Raw genomic sequence first — 23,747 nt, 5'->3', positions numbered from 1 at the left:
TTAAGATGAATGGCTTTTCCAGCACTCCAGAGACAGGGGCAGGTGGATCTCTGTGAGTCAAGGCCAAAAGATATACAGTGAGATCCTGTCTCAAACAAAACAAAACAAAAATAGTAACCAAAAAACCCCCCACTTTTCAGATGTCTTAGCTTTAGATTTTGATTTTGATCTTGAGCAGGTCCCTTCTTTGATCTTCATCTATCTATTAGGCAGTACTTTAGTTGCCTCATTATTTTAAGTTTGAAATAGAAATTTATGTTAAGCAGTTAGAACAGGACTTGAGCCCCTACAAGTAATGAATAAATGTTAGATATTTTTCTCTTTATGTCCTCTATTATTGTTATCATCATCATCATCATCATTATCATCATTATTATTTTGGGATAAGTCTTGTAGCCTTGACTGGCCTTGGCCTTGTTTATGTGACCAAGGAGACAACTTCCGAGACTCCTGCCATCAGTTCCCAAGTACAGAGGAGTGTTACCAGGTGCACAGGGTTTTGTACATGCTAGGCAATACTCTGCTACTGTTACATCCCCAGCTCCTGACTTTTTAAAAGGCATTTAGTATGTATGTATATATGTATGTATGTATGTATGTATGTATATATACATGTATGTGTGCTCTGGTGCCTGAAGAAGATGGTACTGGCTCTCCTGGAGCTGTAATTATAGGCAGTTGATGTAAGGGCTGCCTCAGGTCCTCTGGAAGAGCATAAAATGCTCTTAACTGCTGAGCCATCTCTCCCAACCTCAGCTCCCAATCTCTTATTCTCGAAAAAATAATTGAAAAAAAAAATAATCGAGAATTTGTTTTCTTGCAGCGCTGAGGATGAAAGCAGGGTCTTGAGAATTTCTACACATGTATTTGTGTCCTAAATTAACGGTACTTCATTTTATTATAGCCTCATAGGTTTTTAACTCCACTTTATAACGGGTCTGGATTTCACTGTCCAATGTGCGGCTTCCGGAAGATGGTGTTCATAAGAGGGTCTCCTTCATAGGCTTGCGCTAACCTTGCCAGTCAGGTGACAGCAGGAATGGTTCCCTGACAAAATGAGGATGATACATGACAACTTTGTCTCCAGTAGTTACCTGTAGCCCAGGTCAGTAGAAGTTGGAATGGCACCAACAGTTCATTTTGTTGCTCTTCATTTGTTTTCAGGATGCCACCTAAAAGACTTCGGAGATTTGAATTTTACTAAAGTTCCCAAAGACGATCCGTACAATAATCTGGTAGTGTACCCTCGCTCGGTGGGCCTTGCCAACCAGGAACTGGCTGAGGTGGTTAGTAGAGCTGTGTCAGGTGGCTACAGCTGTGTCACCGTAGGAGGAGACCACAGGTAAGCTGGGAGCAAGGGTGCTTTTGGGCTCAGTGATTGGCTTATTCCAGCAGCCTTACTTGGAGAAAAAGGCACAACAGACGAACGAGACTATGCTCAACACAGCAAGCGTAGAGGTGGACTAAGCAAGGTTCTTGAGAAACGGAACTGTTCTGGAGAACTCGTAGGATCCATCCATAGACTGAAGTGACATGTTTTCATAAGCATTTCTGCTGTTACATTTGCTCGTGATCCTTCCTTGGGATGCTAAAACATATTCTCTCTGATAGAGATCCAGTCAGTCCTTTCAATCTTTCTTAGTGAATTGTTCTTTCAAACTATGAGAAGTGCTCAGCTGGGATCTACTAGGACTAGATAAAACACACGTAAAATGAAAAACTGAAAAGTACTAGAGAATTTCAGAAGTGGGAGTGCTCTAGGCTAGTGCAGTCAGATGTTAGCACGTGGTGTGAAAGCAGGACGAGTGCCATGCTAGCATTCATTGCCTCACTGGTGTGCTCAGTTAGGCAGTCCTCCTAACGATCGGGGAGGTACCACTTAACTCATTTATTGCTAGAAGCTCTGAGGGACAGAGGTTAGATAACTTGTTCAAGGCCTAACGCCAGGAAGTAGCAGAGCTGCCACCGGAAAGTAGCAGAGCCGCCATCCAAATCCACTTTCCCTTTTTGATTGAGTCTAGCAATTTTCCCTGAGGTGTTCGGAGAATTTTCTAGATTACTATCAGAAGTTAAACCTGTACTCTTGCTGCAGAAGCAAATAGCTTCCTCTTTAGGAATAAAAATTCAGACTCAGGTTCTCTGGAGATGACTGGGCATTCAGTGGAACCAACCAGGAGAAAGCAGGTCTCTTGCCTCCTACCTCAGTCCCATCTAGGAATGCTTAAACTTGTTTTCTTTCTTTCCCTGGGGGTGGTCTCACTGGAGACCTCTTCGTTGTGACAGCCACAGCCTTTAGTTTTTCTTTCTGTCTATAGCTGTATTACCAGGTTATTTAACTATTTCCAGTTCAAAGCTAACACTTGCCAGAGTTTTAGAGTCTGCTAAATTCTAGCAGGAGGGAATAATGTATAGTTTGAATGGCTTTTGTTCAGTGGTGTCTTGTAACTTTAATGTCTAACAGCCCCACTTTTCAGGTTTAAGCAGTATTGAAATCAAGCTTTTACAGCTGAATGTGCATGTTGTGCTGGGATTCAAACTCAGGGCTTCACACACGCTAAGGCAAATACAGGGCCACTTAGCTACACCTGCAGGTCTGCTTCCTAATTTTTATCTTTAAAAAAAAAGTTAATGTAAACTGGGGTGGGGGTGGTGGCACACACCTTTAATCCCAGCACTCCGGAGACAGAGGCAGGCAGATCTGTGAGTTCAAGGCCAGCCTGAGCTACAAGAGCTAGTTCCAGGACAGGCTCCAGAGCTACAGAGAAACCCTGTCTCGAAAACCAAAAAAACAAAAACAAAGCAAAAAAACAAAAAAATAAAAAAGAAAGAAAAAAAAAAGAAAAACAAAACCAAAAAAGTTAATATAAGTTGGTTGTAGTGGCACATGCCTGTAGCCCCAGCTTCCTGGGAAGCTGAAGTGGGAGGACTGCCTGAGCTCCTTAGACACCAGCCTAGGAAATACGCAAGGCCCCACCTCAACCAAACAATAAAACCCCTTTAGTGTACCAGATGCTTTGCAAGTTAGGATGAAAGGAATTCCGCAGCTTTTCTGCAAACTGTTACAGACAAGACCCATTGCTTAACTAAATTCCTTTGCTGGACAAATGTTAGTATTTGAGCCCCCTTTCTGGGTTAGGGGCTAGTGGACAAATTAACATGGGTCTGGCATCAGCATTTTTTCCCCTAACCTTTAATTTTATGTGTATTGGGTGTGCTGCCTTCCTGTGTATCTGTATACCTGCATCCTGTACAGTGCTCCCAGAGGCCAGAAGAGGGTGTTGGGTCCCCTGGGACTGGGCACTGACTCTAAAGCGTTATCTTTCTCTGCTTGGGCCACTTAAAAGTTAATCTTTGGGAAGTACAACCGAGGGACTTTTGTCACTTGAAGCCAGCCTCAGGCCAGACCCCGCCTTTGCCCTGGGGACAGAGTGTAAACAGTGTTAGCTGAGGTTATCTGTTTCCAGGTCTCTTGCCAAGCAATAGGCCTTGAAGATTATTTTATATTTGTTCTTTGCAGCCTGGCAATAGGTACCATTAGTGGCCACGCCCGGCACCACCCAGATCTCTGTGTCATCTGGGTTGATGCTCATGCTGACATTCACACACCCCTTACTACGGTATCTGGAAATATCCACGGACAGCCACTTTCTTTTCTCGTCAGAGAACTACAAGACAAGGTAAGTGGGCCAAAAGGGGAAAGTGAGAGGCTTGCAGGGTTATCCTGGGGCTTTGGGAATCTAGTTGAGGTTTGGATGAAGGTGGGCTGAGTGTGGCTAGCCCAACTCCTTCACTTGTTATTTACGTTAAGGACCAGGCAGTCAGCTGGATGCTAGGGCCGCCAAGATAACGAGGTCTCTGTTCTCAGTGGGGGCTCAAGCTCAATTTAGGAAATGCAGTTTGTAGTAATAAGTGATAACTATAGTACTGGACACTTCCATAGCCAGGAACTATATCAGAGGCTTCGACACTCTAAAACACACTGATTTAGAGGCTAAGTGACCCTGCTTGCCTTTGGGTTCAATTTTTCTGAGCTCTTTAAAAGACAGGACAGTCTATGCTAGGCAGACAAGACTCTCTATTCCTCCTGAGTGAGAAGCCAAGCTAAGCCAGGTCAGATGAAAGAACCAATCTGTAATGTGCAAAGGGGTGGGAAGGGCTGGCCAACATATTCCTGCTACCTAGGTAGTTAATGAGAAGCCAGATCACCTTAGGAGACTTTTTTTTTTTCCTGAGACAAGGTTTCTTTGGGTTTCCCTGGCTGTCCTGGAACTCACTCTGCAGACCAAGCTGGCCTCGAACTCAGATCCCCTGCCTCTGCCTCTTAAGTGCTGGGATTAACGGTGTGCACCACTACTACCCAGCAGATTTTTTTTAAAAACATTCTCAAGAAACCTGTATTTTGTACCTGCCCTTCTGAAACATTTCCACTGGACAGTTTTCTCTCCTAGCTCAAGTGTGTTTTGTGGTACTTTAAACATACAGTGGACAGGAAAGTGACGTATACTCTTAGATCACACGGCGATTATCTTAAGAGAAATAATTTCCTCTCTTCACAGGTACCACAACTGCCAGGATTTTCCTGGGTCAAACCCTGTCTCTCTTCCCCAAGTATTGTGTACATTGGCCTAAGAGATGTGGACCCTCCGGAACAGTAAGTCGATGTAGAGGGTTGGTTAGGCTTCGGGCCTGTCCTGCCTACCTGTTGTAGGTCAGTATGAAGGCAGGAGTTCTTAAATATGCATTTTTAAAAATTTTTGTTAAAACTAGAGTCTTCTCCTTTTATCTCACCAGTTTTATTTTAAAGAATTATGACATCCAGTATTTTTCCATGAGAGACATTGATCAAATTGGAATCCAGAAGGTCATGGAACAGACATTTGATCTGCTAATTGGCAAGTAAGTAATGGCAGAGCATGTCTACTTTTAGGTCCCAGGAGGAGACGGGGCAAACTCTGGGAGAGCAGCACGCTTAAGTCTGTATCTTGAACACAGCAACTTCTTAAATAAAAGCAAAACACGGACATGTATTTTCAAATACTTTAGAAAGGCATACTATCAAACATCATATTCTCCTGGATTTGGGAGGGTTTTATTTAATTCACTGACCTATCCTGCTTCTCATGGATTTTGTTCGTTCCCAATTTTGCAAGCATCTTACGATGAGAAGCATTTATTCAGTATTCCATAGTCTCAGCTCCTCCTAGTCTTATTACTGCTCCATCCAAATTCTCCATTAAGCATAAAACTGCAGGCTAGTTAGGATCATTTTCTCATCCTTCTAGGTGGCCACTCTCTAAGCTGCTAAGAAATCAGTCATTTGCTATGAGGATGTTGCATGTTAGTTTCAGTCATGGGATATCCGTGTTCATCAGAATTGGAGGGTAAATTTGGAAGAATAAACTGGATTATATTCAGCTGCAACAACTATAACCTAGATGAAGCTAACTTAATTACATCGTGGAAGTAAAGAATTCCTTCTATTGAATTAACTGGTGTGAGAGGTTCTACTGCCCTAGGTAACCCAGAAATACACACTCGAGTTTTTGTGAGGCATGCAAGCAACATAAACAGCACTATCTTAAAGTACAATGTAAGAAGTTAATATGCCAATCTGAGTAATTTCCAGGAATAGAAAATCTAGAAATGTGCTGGGCTAGTAAAGCACCAAGACTAGAACAAAATCAAGCTGTAGCCACAGAATGAAGACGACAAGCATAACCAGTTATATAGTCTCTCATCCTTTTCCTTTCCAGAAGACAGAAGCCAATCCACCTAAGTTTTGATATTGATGCATTCGACCCTAAACTGGCTCCAGCCACAGGAACCCCTGTTGCAGGGGGACTAACCTATAGAGAAGGAGTGTATATTACTGAAGAAATACATAAAACAGGTATGTACTAGCCAAATATGCAGCCTGTTAACTACACATAGAGAACATGCCAAAATCTTTCCGCAGGGGCTCTTTTCTGTGTCTCTGCATTTGTTTTTGGTTAGACTTTTATAATCCAATATCATATGACCAGGTTAATAGAGTATATAGATATTTAGAGGCATCTTTGGATCTGGACTGTACCAAAATATACTAATTCTGAACAGGAAATTATGTCACTCACCACATAGATTTAATATACGAGCAGAATGCCAAGCAAGCATTCCCAGTGTCTAAAATGTCTAAAGACAGAGTAAGATAAACAAGGTCAAGCAGCCCATTTTCTCTAATTGTCAGGGGCTGTTGGTTCGCTAGGAGCTGTGATTTGGAGTTAAGCTCATCACAGCCATCTTTTGGAGACAGGTCTCATGTAGCCAATGATGATTAAACTCATGTAGTTGAGGGGGGGGGGTGACTCTGAATTACATATCCTGCCTCCATCTCCCAGGTGTTGAGATTACAGGCATGTGCCAGCCACCATGTCCAGAGTTTAGAAAGTCTCTAGAAAAAAAAATTAAAAAAAAAATCTGGTCACCCTCCATTGTCATTTCTCAGTTGCCATCCATCTTGTTCCCTGGATCTCTTACTTATACAGAATTCACTGAGTAGGCAAGCTGGCTAGCCAGTGAGCTCCAAGATCCACTTGTCTCAGCCTCCCTAACTGGAATTACAGCCACACAGCATTATGCCTGTGCCTGGCTTTTTAAACACAGGCTCAGGTCCTCATGCTTTGGACAAGCACTCTGGCTTGAGTTATTGCCCCAGACTCAGTCTTGAAGTCAGTGTACGTCAATATCTTTTTTCACTTTAATCGAAGGTAAGCCTTCTCCTGGAGCTTGTTGGTAAGTTTAATAAGAAGGATTCCTTTAGAAGAATGACTGACAAAGGATTAATGTGAATTTTAGATTATCAAGAGTTAACTACCACATAATTCAGTTTCACTAATCATTTCATGAAACTGGGAGACAAAAGTAAACAGAACCCCAAAACTCAAAGACCAAGGCCTATAAGGAACCTTTTTTTAAAAAATGTGTAGGTAGCCCAGGCTGGCCTTGAACTCGTGATCCTCCTGCCTCTGCCTCCTTCAGCAAATCCTACTGGCTTGCACCACCACAACCGGCGAGGAATCCTTTTTTGTCTTTAAGCAGAGTCCCACTATGTAGACCAGGCTGGCCTTTAACTCAAGATCTGCCTGCCTCTACCTCTCAAGTGCTGGGATTAAAGGTGCAGACCTCATAACTGATAAGAAACCCTATAGAAATGACTTACCATGTGTGTACTTGTGAACACACATGGAAGGTAGAGGCCTTGTACTCGACTCTTCCACCAAGTCAGGTGTGAGGCTTAATGGCAGAAGCCTTTACCCTCTGATCCATCTCTCCAGCCTTAACTATCTAGAATAGAAATGGGGATTGGGTCCTAGAGTCTACTAGAACCTTAGGTGAGAACTGCCTATCAGATCTGACAATAGGAAGATAGACTTATTAGATCTACAAACAAATATTGCCAATGATTTTTTTAGTTAACAGAGAACTTAGAAGTTCAGTACTTCCAGGGGAATTAACAATCTTACCAAGCAGTTGTGGCAGTGGTGTGTCTTGTGTTTCCCTTCTGTTTTGTTGACTGGATATTGTCAAAGACGACAATTTACTTAAACTAATCTGCAGGATGGCAGTAGTCTGGAAACATGACATCTACATTGTTTTGATGGTACACACTCTTTTGAGGATATTTTAGGATATGCTAGAGGTGCTGGTTCAACCAGTGGGAATATGAAACAAATCACTAGGGACACAAGTACCTGTGCAGGAAATGCTGACAATGCAAAGTTAACATCCTTGTAGTTTTGTAAAATATACTCAATTCTGCATTATTAAGAATGTAAGAGTCACTGTACAGTTTGTCAGGTACCATAACAAACTATTAGGTATAAGAATATATTTTGACTTTACAGCCACCCTAAATATTCTTAAATACTTGTGTTACTGAATTCTAGTTTGTTCAGATCACTCTTTAAGAGATAGATGACTCCAGAGTAAAATCTAAACTAGGAGGTGCTGGGCAGTGGTGGCGCACACCTTTAATTCCAGCACTCAAGAGGAAGAGGCAAGTGGATCTCTGAGTTTGAGGCCAATCTGGTCTACAGAGTGGGTTCTAACATGGCCAGGGCCACACAGAGAAACCTTGTTTTGGGGAAAATTTGAAGACAAGTAAACCAGATTGGGGGGTGGGGGGGAGTGGAAGGTAGATATGGATAGGTTCTTTTTTCAGTCCTAATATAGTTATTATTTTAACTTGTGGTCAAGTGGACAAGGTACAAAGGGCTTTAGGTTTTCTTTTGTGTAAGAGTGTTCTGCCTACATAACAGATGTACACACACAATTGGTGCCATGGAGATCAGGTGTTGGATCTTTTGGAATTAAGAACTATAGACACTATTGAACCACCATGTGGGTGTGGAATTGAACCCGAGTCCTCTACCAGAGGAGCAATGGCTCCTAACTGCTGAGCTGTCTTGTCAGGCCCTCATGGGTTTTTGAGTCAGGGTTTCTCTGTGTATCCCTGACTGCCCTGGAACTCACTCTATAGACCAGGCTGGCCTTGAACTCAGATCTGCCTGCCTCTGCCTCCCGAGTGCTGGGATAAAGGTGTGTGCTACCACCACCTAGCTGGTGCTTTGTTAATTTTGGCTTTCATGTTTGTGGGGCGTGGTGAGCCCATGTCAAGTGGACAACTTGTTGGATTGGCTCTTAATACCATGTGGGACCCAAGGACTGAACTCAGGCGGTCAGGCTTGGCAAAGGCACCTTTACCTATTGAGCCATCTTGCTGACTACAGAAGGCTGACAGTAGGCAATTTATGTTGGAAATGGACTTTTTACCAGATGGAACAACCCTCGCAGAAAGCAGCAGCTAGGGAAGTTTCTAAGGTCGTCTTCTATCTTTATCGTTCCAGGGTTGCTGTCAGCTCTGGATCTCGTTGAAGTCAATCCTCATTTGGCTACTTCAGAGCAAGAGGCCAAGGCTACTGCCAGCCTAGCAGTAGATGTGATTGCTTCAAGTTTTGGCCAGACAAGAGAAGGAGGACATATTGTCTATGACCACCTTCCTACTCCTAGCTCACCAGATGAATCAGAAAATGAAGAACGTGTGAGAATTTAGGAAATATGGCACACTCACACTTCTCACAGTGGCATTCCAGAGCTGCAAGGCATTTAAGGGACAGATATTAAATGGCTGTCTGGATCAATATTGCCTTACTGAGAACATCTGTGCACTTGCAATTGTAAAATTTCCTTTCTTTGTTTGTTGACCAATACTACTGCTGTACATTTGTAGTTTTTTTGACGTTTACAAGATATTAATGTTATACATGTAAATCTGAAGGAGTCATAAACAGCATTTATTACCTTAGTATATCATCCTGGTCTTGTTGCTGTTCCTTCACATTTATGTGGTTTTCCATTGCCCTCCCTCCCATAGTCTGGCTATACAATGCATTCTTGAACTGTTAGCCCACAGCAGCAATATATATGCTTAACACCATTCATTCAGAGTCAAGATTCTGGTCCACAATGCCTTCCTTCCAGGAAGTTCAATGGTGTCGAAAGAATTTGTAGTACACCAGACCGACCAGGATGGCTAGCTCCAGTAAGATGATGATGGACAGCAGCAGCTTGTTGGTTGTCACTCTACGAAGACAAGCAGAGTAAGTAGCCATGAGTCTGGATCACCTATCTCTAGCTGTTTGTAATGCTGGATACAGTGAGGCAGATGGAGTCTGTGTCTGTCCTAAGTCCTTTAGCAGTGACAATTCATGGTGCTCTTCGGCTGCTGAAGGACATCACTTAGTACATCACAGACATACCAAAATACGACATGGCTTCTTGATTCTACACATAGCCCCCACTTGTATGTCTGATGCTTTAAGTATGGCCCTATTATACATACAGCTCTGAGGGCACACTGGAAGCAAGGTCGGGGGTACCCTCTGATTTCAAAGTTAAGCTCTTGGATGGGCCCTGCTTTTAGGTCAAGTAACTAGTGGCCCTGAGTACTGCTTTTTAGTTTCTTGTGAGCTTCTCTGTTTCCTATTTCTCCCTCTGCTCTGCTACCTAAACAGTCACTCTCTAAATAATTTACTTCAGATTATCTCACAAGGAATTTACCATGATTTGGAGAAATTCTACTCCAAGTACTAGTTAACAGGATGGATGGTTGTAGATCTTATTAGCTCACATGCACACAAATACACGCCACACTACTATGCACCCGGTTAGCCCTAGTGTCAGTACCCCCCCCTTTGGCCTTGTTTTTGCTGCTGTTAGTACTTACCTCAGGTTGCTTGTTTTAATTAGCGCACGTGTGCACGCACCACCAGAGTTCACTTGTGGCAGTCAGAGGTCAACTCTGGAGATGTTTCTACCCCTCAACACACCCCACAGCCACCTTTACCACCTGCCAGCTTGTTTTGTTGATATTTCTTGCTAACAGGACTCCCTAAAAGGGCCTGCCATGAAAAGCAGGAACTCAGCTCAATCAGTGCTCATGCTGGGTGTTGACCAAGCTGCTCAGGGAGCAGAACAGCATATAGGTTCCTGAGGTCTCCTGAGAAGTAAAGACTGACATTAACACTGTCCAGCAGACAGGCTTCCCTCTGCTTTAACAAAGGACCCTAACCTGAGATCCTAACTGCACAAAACTACATCCTTTGGATGTCGAGTGCTTGCATAGCACTGAGGTTATTAGGACATTTGTTAAGTTATTGTTTTAAACTTTCTTAGTTAAAATACATTAAGTCTCGAGAAGTTCTGGGGGTTTTTGTTGTGGGTCTTTGTTTTGTTGGGTTTTTTTTTTTTTTTTTTTTTTTTTTTTTTTTGGAAACTTACTTTCTGGACATTGAGCGGAGAATCTTTCGGCTTTTGCTCAAGTTTTCATTTGTGTTTACCAGCTGAAAGAGAAAATAACCATCATTTCTTCCTTTTTCAAAAAAATTCTACAGAATTTGAACAGTGGACACTTAAAGGTCTTTCTTAAGAAATGCAAAGAAATCCAATGAATTTAATGGCTTCTACCTGAGTATAAATGAAGGAACCTAGAAAGGTCAAGGCGTGTGGGGTGCTCATCAAGGAGGGAATCACTCACTGTTCCTGTAGGAGTGGGAGCTGTGAGTAAGCTACAGAAACGCTAAAGGCGTTCGTTCCAGCACATGGGAAGCAGAGGCAGGCTCTGTGTGTTGAAGACAGCCTGGTCTACATAGTGAGTTCCAGGTTACCCAGAGCTACAGAATAAGACCCTGTCTCAGAAGGAAAAAAAAAATAATAGTGCCACAGTTTATAAGATCAACTTTCTGACTGCCAAATGGGAAGGTTTCCCCTGTACCTGGCCTGTGACTGCAGGACAACTTAAGATTTAAATTTTGTCAGTCAAGCACTAGGAGAGCCTCTTGAGTTGGTGTTTGCTTATTTGTTCTTTTTAAGGGTTTATTTTATGGGTATCTTACGGATAAAATGACTTCTTTGTGGTCTAGCATGGTGGCATACAACTTTAATTCCAGGAGGAAGAGGTAGGAGGATCACAGAATTCCAGGCTTAAACGAAACTCAGTCACACCACACATATATGTATTTTTTTTTATGTGTGTGTATTATCTGTGTGAGAAGGGAGGGTGCCATCCTTGGTTGCTCTCCACCTTACTAAGAAGAAAGGATCTTTCAAATAAACCTGGCCACACTGGCTGGCAACAAGCTCCAAAGAACGAGTGAGCAATATCTAATCCTCATCCTCCAACTCTGGCGTTACAGATAATGAACTGCTACTTTTATTGAGAGACCCATCTCCTTGGCATTGTAAAATTAATTCTCGGGGAATTTTTTAGCCATGCAATTTAAAAATTAAGAAAAGTATAGGGGTGTGTGTACGAGAGAGAGTGGGAGGGTTATTCCCGGAATTCAGACTGCTGTAGTGCCTGGCATCTGTATGGAGGACCAACCTACTTTACAGAGTGCCCAGACTTACTCTATTCTTGGTACGTTCCAACTGTTCCCGTTGTTCCCCCAGCTCTTCTATGATTTCTGTACCAATCTGGTCAGTTTCTGTGGCAATCCGATGAGAACGCTCAATGCTTTGGGTGGCCCGGTTCAGGCTTTCTGTGCCTTGTAGAAGCAATGCTCTTTGAGACTGTTGCCGATTCTGACAGGAATAGGGAAGGGAAGTGTTAGACTTGTTTATTCCATTATAAATGTATTATCAATACATTCCTTGTGACCTCCTTCTTGTGTAAAAGGGATATAGTGAACAATCATTTCATTAGTTTTTCCTTTATATCTGCAGGGCATTGGTTCTAGGACACTCCTGCTGAAGTCCCATGTGTATAATAGTATAGTATCTGCATGCATATATACATACATACATACATACATACACACACACACACACATATATATATATCTTCCCAATACATTAAATCATCTTTAAATTAATTATACCTAATAAAAGGTAATCTTATATAAATAGTTATTTATGGTTCAAGAGAATCATGACCAGAAAAAAGATGTTCAGCATATATGAGAAAGTTTTCTAAGATTTGTATGTATATGCTATGGTGCATGAATGCTAGAAGAGGGCACTGGATCCCTCAGAGTTAGTTTTTTTGAGACAGGGTCTCACTGTGTAGTCCTGGCTGACTTCAACTCACAGAGATCTATTTGCCTTTGTGCCTCCCAAGTGCTGGGATAAACAGGTATGTGCCACCAGGCCTGGGTAGATGCAACATTTTTTTCAATCCAAGGCTAAGTATCCAGCTGCAGTAGGTATGAAGGTCACAGACTAAAGAGGTGTGTCCCACTGCTTGCTATATTTTCATGAGTCAAGAGAAGAGACTGGAAAAAAAACCAAAACTGGAGCATTTTGCCCCTGGACCAGCTGAAGTCTACCATAAACATGTAACTTGTTGGTTGCTAGCAATGTCAGCCAGCACCCAGACTGGGCCAGGGGAGGGAGCAAAGTGACCTGATAATGTAAATAGCCAAATAGCCTGCAACTTTAAAACTATTTGTTTAAATATTTACTTTTTTTTTTTTTTTTTTTTTTTGTCTTACTGTAATTCAAGCTCAAACTCATCATGACGCCCCTGGCTCAGCCTCCTCCAGTGTCTGTCGTCATGCCTGGCTGCCCTTTAACTTTAATACTGTCACAAGTAAACAGCTAACCTCTAAAACTCTGGAAAATGACTAGTTCACCGACGATGGGCTTGACTGGTACTGAGGACTTAAGGACCATATAAAGCACTTTCTCAGCACAGATCTGAGGCATTAAAAGCCAGAGACATTGCCACATTCTTAAAAAAACAAAAAAAAAAACCCACAAAACCTTATGTGGCTATCCTTGGTGAACTTCACCTCATGCCAGATAGCACTCTGAGGTGAACACGCTGGTGACTGGTGCACAGGGAAGGGAGAATCTGCTGCCCTAACTTCCCAGGAGCTCTAAATTTTAAAGTCCCCACTGTCCTCTATAATCCTAAACAGCATGACGACAAAAGCAGCCTAGGTCAGGCCAGATTTAGTAACTATGGACAGAGATGGGTGTAGGACTAAGCTCTGACCTATTTGAAGCACACACAACCAAGAGGGGCTCAGCTCACAGAGCTTACTATAGGGCAAGTGACAAACGGCACAAGATGTCATCAAGAATTCAGTTCTCAGGAGGCAGAGGCAAGTGGATCTCTGAGTTTCAGGACAGCCAGGGCTACAAAGAGAAACCCTATATGGGGGGAAAAGATCTTGGGCTTAGGTAGTGTACACCTTTAATCCTGGTACTCAGGAAGCAGAGGTAGGAGATCTCTTGAGTTCAGGGCCAGTCTGATCTACAAGTTCACGGACAATATACACTGTCTCAAAAAAAAAAAAAATTTTTTTTTAAAAAAAGTAGATTCTTAGAGCAGAATAAGGATATTACTTCACAGAGAGCATAAAAGAAAAAAATCACCATGGGTCAAATAAAACCAAGTGTGTATGATGCATGCTTGTAATCTGAACAAGGAGGCAGAAGTGGGAGGATGGCTCCAATTCTGAGGCCAGTCTGGTCGATATAGTGAGTTCCAGTTCAGCAGAAATGGGGGCTGGTGAGATGGCTCATTGTCAGCCAAGCCTGGAGACCTGAGTTCAATAGCGGAGACCAGCAAATTTTGTCCTTTGACTTCCACACATGTGTTTATGCATGAATACAAAATAAAGCATATAATAAACAATAAACACGTAGGGCTACAGAGATACCTCAGTGGTTAAGAGCACTGGCTATCTTCCAGAAAACCTGGGTTCAATTCCCAGTACCCACATAGTGGCTCACAACCATCTGGAACTCTAGTTCCAGGAAATCCAATGTCCTCATTTAGCTTCTATGAGAACTGCATGTACATGGTAAACAGACACGTAGGCAAACACCCATACACACAGAAATAAATGGAGTTTTTAAAAAACACAAAATTATATTAGCTGAAAGGAGGAAAAACAATTTTTAAATAAAATATACAGTTCTAAATGATTAGGCTAAAGAAAGCAAGAAAAGACAGCGTCACATAAATAAACCTCAGACAGACATGGATAACCCTACTGAAGGTAATATGTATTATCCATAATGACATATGGACTTGGGAAGGGTGGCAAATGCTGTATGGTCTCCAGCTACTCAGAATGACAAGTCAGGAGGCTCAACTGGGCATCTGAGGCAAGTCTGGGCAACAACGAGAATCCCCTTGCAAGAAAACTTATACAGGTTCTGAAATTAATAAATGTCAAACAAATGTTAGACCTTTTTAACCCCCGTTTTTGAGGGGAAAGTAGCAAATGACCAGGTAATTTTTACAACTTCTGTTTCAACAAATTCCATTTGCCTTTTTCCAGCCTGCCTTCACAGGTGTACTCACATGCATCCATTTCAAAAAAGAAAGAAAGAAAGAAAGAAAGAAAGAAAGAAAGAAAGAAAGAAAGAAGAAAGAAAACTTAAAATCTAACTGGATTTTGGGAATATAGCTGAGAAAATGATTCTAAAATTTATATAAAAGAAGAAAAATTCAAGAAGGAAAGGAATTAGATCAATAGGTCAAGATAGAATCTAGCCAGGAAGAATTTCTAGGTTTGCTAAAAAACAAAGTACTGTTCTGTATCTCTATATATGTATGCACACAAAGAAATCTTGGAAGACCCAAATAAAAAGAGCAGGATCCAGAGGGGAGAATGGGACTAGATGTGGGAAAGAGGCCAAGGGCAGGAAAACAAAACCTCCAGCATGCGCTGCCATAACTGTTGCCCATCTAGTTCTTGTACCACAGGCCCTTAAGGGGGGAGCAGCTACCACTGCTCACTCTTACTAAGCACTTACTACTTACCAAATGCTCATTCTCTAATGCATATGCGCCGAACTTCACATCTCCTCGGCCTCCAGGTGTGGCTGTCAAAGGTGTGCTTCTCACCTCGCGATGGAGTTTAGCAAGGTCCTTCCGATAGTTTCGAAGTTTAGACATCATGGGATTACGAAAAGTCAGGGGTGCATACCGTAGTTCTTCCTCCATTTCTGCCAACTAGGAAGGGAGAAAGGAGTAAGTAGACAGCCTGGTTTCTCCCTGACCTGGGCATACGCTAGTTTAAACTTTACCACAGGCCACCAAAATAGCAACTTTATTTTGTGGCAGGGCCAAACACCATGCTCACTTTAAGTACCTGAAGTAGTTTCTAGTAGACTCTCAAGGAAGTATGTTATGGGGCTGGAAAGACAGTAAAGTACTTGCTTTGCAAAAATGAAGCCTAAACTAAATCCTCAGAACCTATGTAAATAAAATGGGGGATGGCAGTATGTACTTATAATCCCAGTGCTAGCCAGTGTAGCCCAGTATAGCCTACTTGGCAAGTTCCAGGCCAGTGAGAGAACCTGTTTCAAAAAAGAATAAAGAAAACGGCAAAGTGGATAGAGCCTGAAGAATGAGATCACATGAATGTGCACCCACATATACATGTGAACTTCTACAACAAGCTAAGGATGTGATGAATGCACCCATGGTAGAGTGCCTACCTACCAACACCATACATGTAAGGACGTAGGCTCTATACCTAACACTGTAAATAAGTGTACGCGTACATGCATGCACACACACACAGGTCTCATGAAGTATACATCTGTGTTAATAAGTTAATAAAGGTCAGTTACTGATCATAGTGGGCAGCTTCAGGAAAGGCATGGGAATGCCCTACTATTCCTATCAGGAACGCATCATCAAATATTTGTACTTCAGAAATCTTTGAACTTTACTCATTTGTGTTTGTTAAGCCCCCTTCACACCCATTCCCAGTGTGGAATTATTTAAGTGTTGATAGTGGTGTTGACTCAGCAGGATCTAGAATCACCTAGGGGACAAATTTCTGGACACACCTGTTATCAAGGGCAGCCTCTGGGATGATTTTGATTGCATTACTCAAGGATGCGAAAGACTGACCACTGTAGGTGGCACCATTCCCTACCCAGGATCCTGGACTGCATGGAGGAAGAGAGCTGAGCAGTAGCATGCATTCATCATCATGCTCTGGGATGTGACCGGCTGCCCCAGGTTCTGCCGCCTCACCTGTCTACTACAGAGGACTGGACCCTTGCACTGTGAGCCAGACAAACCTCTCCTTTAAGGTGCTTTTGTCAGAGTATTTTTTACAATAACAAAAGAGAACCTAAGAGTTACAAACAGTCCAAATCAAGATGAGTAGATAGGAAAAGGTTACCTGTTAAGAAGTCACAGTATTTATAGAACAGACCAAAACCAAGTACAAGAAACAAGGAATTGCTCCCTGTCCTCACCGTTTCATTTGCTTCCTGTTGCTTTTCATCAAAATCTCTGACCAGCTTCTTCTTCTCTTCTAGAAAAGACAAGTGCATTCCAAACGTTTATTACTGCTCCTGTGCATTTGTAGAGGCCATTCCCACTGCTTAGAATAACCTTCCCATTTGTCCCTGGGTGGGGGTGGTAACACTTAACCCCCTAGAGGCTTAGAGACATTTGGAGACCTGTTCTCACTATGCCTGAAGAATGCCTACTGCACTGGCATTTAGTACCCAGGGAAATATTTCTGCTGAGGACAAAGTCTAGCCTAACAATGATCTGGTTCTAAAGCCAACAGCATCCTATTACAGGTTTAAATTAATAATCACGTCTAACCTTTTCTCCTCCCACCCTCATGGAGGGGCAGGCACTCTCACATCAATATGAATGTCTACCAACACTGGGTTTCCAAAGTGAGTCTGTAACCACCACTATTCTGCAAAACAAACTCAAAATTCACCCCCTCTGCTCACTAGTGTGATGCATCTCTCTCACCCGTGGTGGCATGGACAATGACTTGAGTGTGAGACTGTCATTCCTTTCTCAGCCCTTCACATGTCAGCTAAATTGCTGCACTCATTTGTTTGCTTATTTGCTTACGCAGGCTCTCCCTATGTTGGCCAGGCTGCCTTCAACTTTGAATCCTCCTGGCTTAGTCTCCCAAATGCTAGAGTTCTGGGTGAGTACAACCACTCCTACTGTTTTGTCTTTAACAGAAACTACTGATCTTCCCTTTTAGCAATAAGAGAACAAGCTTGTTTCAAAGTTATAATATCTAAATGACTATTATTTCACCTTTACTATGTTTCTTCTGATTATTTATAATATGAAGATTTTTCCACTTAAAATATACATTTCCTTTAAAGCTAACTGTATTAGACAAATATTTTACATGAATACATTGATAAAGAATGTCTAAATAACTAAAAATGGCACCCGACAGAGTAAAAATAACTGAGGTACTTGGAATGCTGTCATCTGGTAAACCTTTGTAGTGGGGAGAGCCCTGATTAGTTAGGGGAATTCGGTTCTGGAACCAGCATAGGACCTGCCTTAACATGAAAGCATGGCTAGTTTTCTTCATTTCTGTGGCTATAAAACAGGGAAGCAGATCATCCCTTCATAGCTAACAAGAAGCAATTAGTTTTATTTGAGAATAATTTGAATTTCTATCAATGTATGCATCCACTGGGTGTGGTGGCTTACACCCTTAATACCATGCAGAGGCTGGTGGATCTCTGAGTTTGAGGCCAATCTGGTCTACAAAATGAGTTCCAGAGCTTTAAAAAAAACAAAATCAAAAATAAAAACCAAAATTGTTCACCTGAATGAGCTACATGAACTTATACATGATCTACTTATTACAAAGTTATTATTACTTACAATAGTTTCTGAACTCAATTTTTTTTTTTTCGAGATAGGGTTTCTCTGTAGCTTTGGAATCTGTCCTGGAACTAGCTCTTGTAGACCAGGCTGGCCTCAAACTCACAGAGATCCGTCTGCCTCTGCCTCCCGAGTGCTGGGATGAAAGGCGTGCGCCACCACCGCCCGGCTTCATATTTTTCTTTTTTTGAGACAGGGTCTCATATAGTTCAAAACTCACCACTTCCTCAGTAGTCAAGCATGACCTGAACTTTTGATCCTCTTGCCACCACTTCCCAACTCACCACTTACTTACTATGCCCACCCACTGCTGTTTGGTACTCCCTTAACATACACAAGGCCCTCCCAGCAAACTAGTCTTCATACTGCTCACAAAACAAAAACCCCAAACAAAATAAACAAAACCTAATGATCCATTACTTAAACAACAATATAAATGGGGAAAAGTTTAGCCCTGGCAAATGGTGAACACATCTTGACCATCTATGCTATAACTGAGATGGACACCAAAGCATGTCCCTGTTCCTGGGGGGTGTGTTCCGAGCCACCAATAATGAGAAATACTTGCAATCAAGAATGGTCACTCGCACAGAGCAGTGAAGCACTCTTATGTGATAACGTGCGTGTCACTACTCCCGTCTCCAAACTCGAGCACACCCTCTTCGTGACCCACACAGAACGCGCACAGCAGTACTGTATCCCTTCCCTAGCTTGGACCTTTCTATAACTGTGCCATTCTTTATTCTTCATTTGCTTGAGGCAAATTCTAGAATAACTCGAGGAAGTGACAGTGGCGGGGAGAGGTGGCAGTTTGATGAGGGGTATGCCTTCACCAGTTCTGTGTCACTGCTATCTTCACCCGTTCCGGATGGAGCTGTAATTCTGCCTGACTTTATAAAACCCAAGTGTCCTATTACGAGTGCCCTACAACTATATACTATTCTTCTAGGTAATGTATTACCTTTCAAAACAGAACTTCACGTTTGAGCTCCTTTATGGAGGCCTAGATTTAAAACAAAGAGAAGGCATAAGAAAGAAACCATTTCTTTTGGTGAAGAAGCTAGAAAAGCTCTTTCCAGTCTTGGCTCCAAGATTACCAAAAAGGACCACAGTCATGCACAGGCAATTCGCTGTATGAACTGTGACAGGTGCGTGCCCAAGGACAACGCCATCAAGAGGTTCAGAACACTGTAAAGGCTGCTGCCGTCTGGGACATTTTCAAAGAGAGTGTCTTTGACAATTATGTGCTTCCCAAGCTCTATGTCAAGCTGCATTACTGCGAGAGCTGTGCCATTCACAGCAAGGTAGTCAGGAATCAGTCTTGTGAAGCCAGAAGCCCTGACACCCTCACCATGACTTAGACATGCGAGTGCTGCCCTTCGACCTCCACCAACGCCTGTTAGGATGGGAACAGTCTGCGAAAAACAGATGCTGGAAAAGCAAATATTCAGAAGTCAAAAGAGGCTTGTCTGAGCAGCCACTAGCTGCTTTCTTACCCACCAGTCAACAATACAGCTAAGACGGATCTCAGAGATTACCAACTCCATTTTACAACTTCAGAAACTAGAACCTGGACAGCCATGTTCCCTATGTGGCATGGACGGCACGGTGTTCACTGCTGCTTGACGAAGTTCCAGTATTTCAACACCGCAGACCACACTTCTTCAGCACCTTTTTACTTTTATTTTTAATGATTCTCGCTACTGGGAATTTTTGTAAAGGATAAAAATATGTACAATGGTAGTCTCTCTAAACAAAAATTCTTTGGAAAGAAATCCCCACCACTGCGGAACCAGGAATTCCATTGTGCTCTCCTAATTACACCAAGAGCAGGAAAGTTAGAGATTTATTAGGCGCCTGATCCCAAAGAAGAAAAAAGCCTACAAGTCAGATCCGGAGCCTGAGGCCATTAAGGCCAGAGTTCAGTTAATACAGAGAAATCAGAATGGTATAGTATAATGGGAAAAGGGTTAAGACATCAGGACCTTACCTTTTGGGAGCATTATGAGGGGAATAGGCCCATATAGTAAGACTAAGAAACTGTAGTAGGGTGTCTGCTCCCCAGAAGTCCTTTTCCCACGGTCAGGCATTTGGATAAGGGTCTCCATTCCCTTGGGAGCTTAGGAAAGTTCCTACTTGATAATGCAGTTATTCTTCTTATCTCTGGCAAGTGGAGCATGTGGCCCTTCCATAACAGATGACTGGTGCCTATGGTCAAGATCAATGCTAGATTCCTCAACAACCCCTGATCTCAAGCCACACCCCAGCTCACAAGCCCCTCATCTCCCACTCAATCCTATGTGCAACTATACAGTATAAAAGGTATAATATTTTCTCAATTAAAGGCCACTGACAGCCAGCCTAATTCAGCGTCAGACTGTGTCTGTTTCCTCGTCTCCCTGCCCCCCAACTCACACATTACTTTGGAACCTAACCCCCACCAAAGTAGGTCTCTGGCACCTAAAGCCAAGGGAATATGTATGTGGTGGCATTAGCTTTAAGAAGCGAGTCTCTTGACTTGGAATACAATTCTTCTGTATATGGCTGTGTATAACTGAAGGACGTTAGAGTATACATCCTTTAACAACCAATAAAATATTCTAGAAACAAAAACAAAAACAAAAATCTCTTACTCTTTTAGGGAGCTGAAATCCATGCTAAAATCAACCACAAAGCAATATGCATATACCTCATCTGTCAGATGTGAGTGAAGGGGGAGGGTCAACTGTTTCATTTGATAAAGGGGTTAGCATCGTATTCTGAATGAAAACAGGCTTTGAAAAACTAGAAAACTAGAAAAGGCTCAAGTTAATGCGCTATGAAGGTTGTCGCCCTCTCCTTATATACTGGCTCATTAGACAGTGAAAACCCTTCAGATTCATCAAGACCATTTGCTTTTAGCACACCTGTGTGACACCGCTATGGCCTATGGGTTCCATCTGTAGACTAACAATGTACTTACGCTACCTGACATAAGAACAAAACATCGGCTCCCTATATCTGTTGCATTTTTTAAGTGCAATGCAGTAATAGTGACTACAGAGGGCAGTGTGGGTGATGAGTGGGATAAAGAGATAAATAATTATCATATGTGGTAAACTGTCGCTGCCACAAAACCTTCCTAAACCAGGACACACAGTGACAGCTATCCTTCATGGCCAAGAGCGAATACAGACTACGCTTTGGGGAAATAAGCATCTCTTTTTCCTTGGTTGTTTTAATAGGTGTATATATCAATGTGAAGAGTAATGAAAATGTGAAAAATAGAAATAAAATTATTCTGTTTACTCAGCTATTTTCTTCTAAGACCTCATAGTACCCTTAACAACCCAAAATGATTTTTGCAGTAATTTAACAAATATATATGTAATTTTTTTTTTTGACAGGGTCTCACTGTGTACCCCAGACTAGCCTTGAACTGCCTCCTAAGTGTGTACTGCCACACTCAGGTAAGGATGTGCTGGGCACTACTCCTGGGAGTTTATGATACACACGGAACAGAACAAAATGCTATTTTATTTCTAGTTCATAGTTCAAACTCAAGCCAGCACTAGAAATCCTTCTGAGAGCAGTTAAGACAGACATCTGTCATGACAGTTACTGATCTGTTCGCCGGGGTCAGGCCTGAGCATGTGCCTCTAACAAGTTCCCAGGTAGGGTTCCCGGTGCTCATTTGTAGACCACACTTCCAAACTCCTTTTCTAGTCACAGAGAGACAAACAATATGGTACATCATAAATGTGTAAAGTGCTGAGTACATTAGAAAGTAAGTGTTCTGAGACCAGGCATAGTGGTGCACACCTTTAATCTCAGCACTCAGGCAGGTTTTTATGAATTCAAGGCCAGCCTGGTCTATAGATGGAGTTCCAGGTCAGCCAAGGCTACATGGAGAAACAAGCAAAGCAAAAATCAAAACCAACCAAACAAAAAAGAACATTCTAAGAATAGCTGTATAAAGAGCTAATAAATGTAAATAAAAAGAACAAATTCCCAGATATTAATAATATATCTCACTATACCAGATGGTATTGTTAAGGGCTTTACATACATTAAGTCATCTACCCCCTCACAAAAATCCCAGGAAGTTAGATGCTGTGTTTTATCTTTAGAGGAAACTAGTTTGGTTAAAATAACTTGCAAGGTCACACAGCTACTAAGCCAGTCTGAAGCCAGTCTCTCTCTCTTTCTCCACCCGCCCTCCACTCCCCATAATGTCTCACTATATAAAATCTGGTCTAGAACTCTCTTTGTAACTAGGTAGACCAGGCTGGCCTTTAGCTCCCACAGATTCTCCTGTTTCTACATCCCAAGTGCTGGGGTTAAAAGTATTTGCCACTGGCAAATTCTTGGTTTTTACTACACTTACTATATTAATAAATTCTTCATAATGGTTTTAATGGCAGAAAAATATTTTGTCAGGCTAGGTACAGAATACACTCTACAGGTAGACAGTCCCATCTACAACTCAAACGAAACTGCTCCTCACATCTAAGTTCCTCCACTCAACTGATCACGTGAGAAAACACGGAACCGTCAATCCTCCTACTCTTATCCACCAGTCTCATAAATCTGCCTCAGAACCACCGGTTGGATTTAAGGGCTCACTCTCCAGAGTCCCATGCTTACCTAGTCAACTGCCACGGAAGCTCCTAACACAGTCTCATATCCATCCCATCTCACATCCTCTAGCCAGCTACTGCAGCCTTGCTTCGAAATGAAATCCACATTACTCAGCTGCTTAGGTTCCTTGCGGATTTCCCCTACGACATCCACAAGTCTTGATGGGACACAGTCAAGTTCCTCTTCAGTGTGGCTGTGTGACTTCCCTCACCTCCCGCCTGTCTCACCCATAAGCTAAACTCTATGTTTTGAATTATTTAGAACTTTCCATCGCCTACCAAGCAACCAAACTCTTACATTCCCAACCCCTAGGACCGCAGACTTAACCTCCTATGCTTCTAGGAGAGGCAGATAACTAAGAATTTGAGGCTCTAGGACATGAAAGGATCTCTAGGAGATGACACCCTAATGTCTATCCCTTTGCACGCCCCGTCAGGCCAAGTGGCTGCAGGAGACCCCGGGCGTCGGAAGTAGGACAGCAGCAGGGGGCGTGCCCGAATAGGAAGCGGGGAGCCGGGGGTCCACATCTGGGAGGACCGCACCGGGCGGAGTTCTCCTGGTTTGGCCCCGCCCCCGCCTCACCGGTCCCGGCGGTCCCCAGCAGCCGCTCGGGCACCCCTCGTAGGTCTTCCAGGAGGCCGCGGAAGATCTCGTGCAGCTTCTCGAAATGCTCGGAGGAGGCGGCGGAGGTGGCCATGGTGCAAGTTGCACGTGAGCGTCGTCCTCTGAGACTCCGGGCGCAGGGCCCACTCCCTCCTCAGCGATCAGCTGCCCGGTCCCGAAGCCATCATCGCGACAGCCGCACCTGGGCCGCCCGGAACCAGGCGCTTCCGGGGTCCTTCGAGCAGGACGCCCTGCCCCTGCTGTCACTGCGCGGGAGCCGGGCACCAAAGCCTGACGGAAAGCCGGGGCGGGGACGTCTCCCGGCTACTCCACGGGCGCGGCGCCGCGG

The 23,747-nt window shown here is 43.0% G+C and overlaps 2 protein-coding genes across 3 annotated transcripts in view; one reads left to right on the top strand and one right to left on the bottom strand.

Moving 5' to 3' along the window:
- The window catches only part of Arg2 (arginase 2), a 24,404-nt gene extending 15,058 nt beyond the window's left edge, over positions 1-9,346 (top strand). Inside the window, exons 3-8 of the mRNA XM_038336979.1 lie at positions 1,165-1,342; positions 3,518-3,677; positions 4,557-4,651; positions 4,792-4,896; positions 5,754-5,890; positions 8,886-9,346. Coding sequence (XP_038192907.1) covers positions 1,165-1,342; positions 3,518-3,677; positions 4,557-4,651; positions 4,792-4,896; positions 5,754-5,890; positions 8,886-9,091 — 881 coding nt within the window. The 3' untranslated portion in view covers positions 9,092-9,346. The remainder of the gene's footprint in view (positions 1-1,164; positions 1,343-3,517; positions 3,678-4,556; positions 4,652-4,791; positions 4,897-5,753; positions 5,891-8,885) is intronic.
- Positions 9,312-23,747, bottom strand: Vti1b (vesicle transport through interaction with t-SNAREs 1B). Of its 2 annotated transcripts, XM_038336981.1 has the most exons (7): positions 23,378-23,497; positions 19,137-19,178; positions 16,771-16,829; positions 15,317-15,508; positions 11,947-12,120; positions 10,819-10,880; positions 9,312-9,621 (listed from the first exon to the last, which is right to left on the bottom strand). In XM_038336981.1, exons 4-7 carry the CDS (start codon positions 15,497-15,499, stop codon positions 9,525-9,527), a joined length of 516 nt encoding a protein of 171 aa, XP_038192909.1. In that variant the 5' UTR covers positions 15,500-15,508; positions 16,771-16,829; positions 19,137-19,178; positions 23,378-23,497; the 3' UTR covers positions 9,312-9,524. The 2 variants fall into 2 exon arrangements, with proteins under 2 accessions (XP_038192909.1, XP_038192908.1); XM_038336980.1 differs by lacking the exon at positions 19,137-19,178 and having other exon boundaries at positions 23,378-23,747.

This window comes from Arvicola amphibius, chromosome 7 (assembly GCF_903992535.2).
Source record: "Arvicola amphibius chromosome 7, mArvAmp1.2, whole genome shotgun sequence".
Taxonomy (NCBI): domain Eukaryota; kingdom Metazoa; phylum Chordata; class Mammalia; order Rodentia; family Cricetidae; genus Arvicola; species Arvicola amphibius.
Note: the sequence above shows the minus strand (reverse complement) of the source record. Positions and strands in the feature narration are given on the sequence as shown.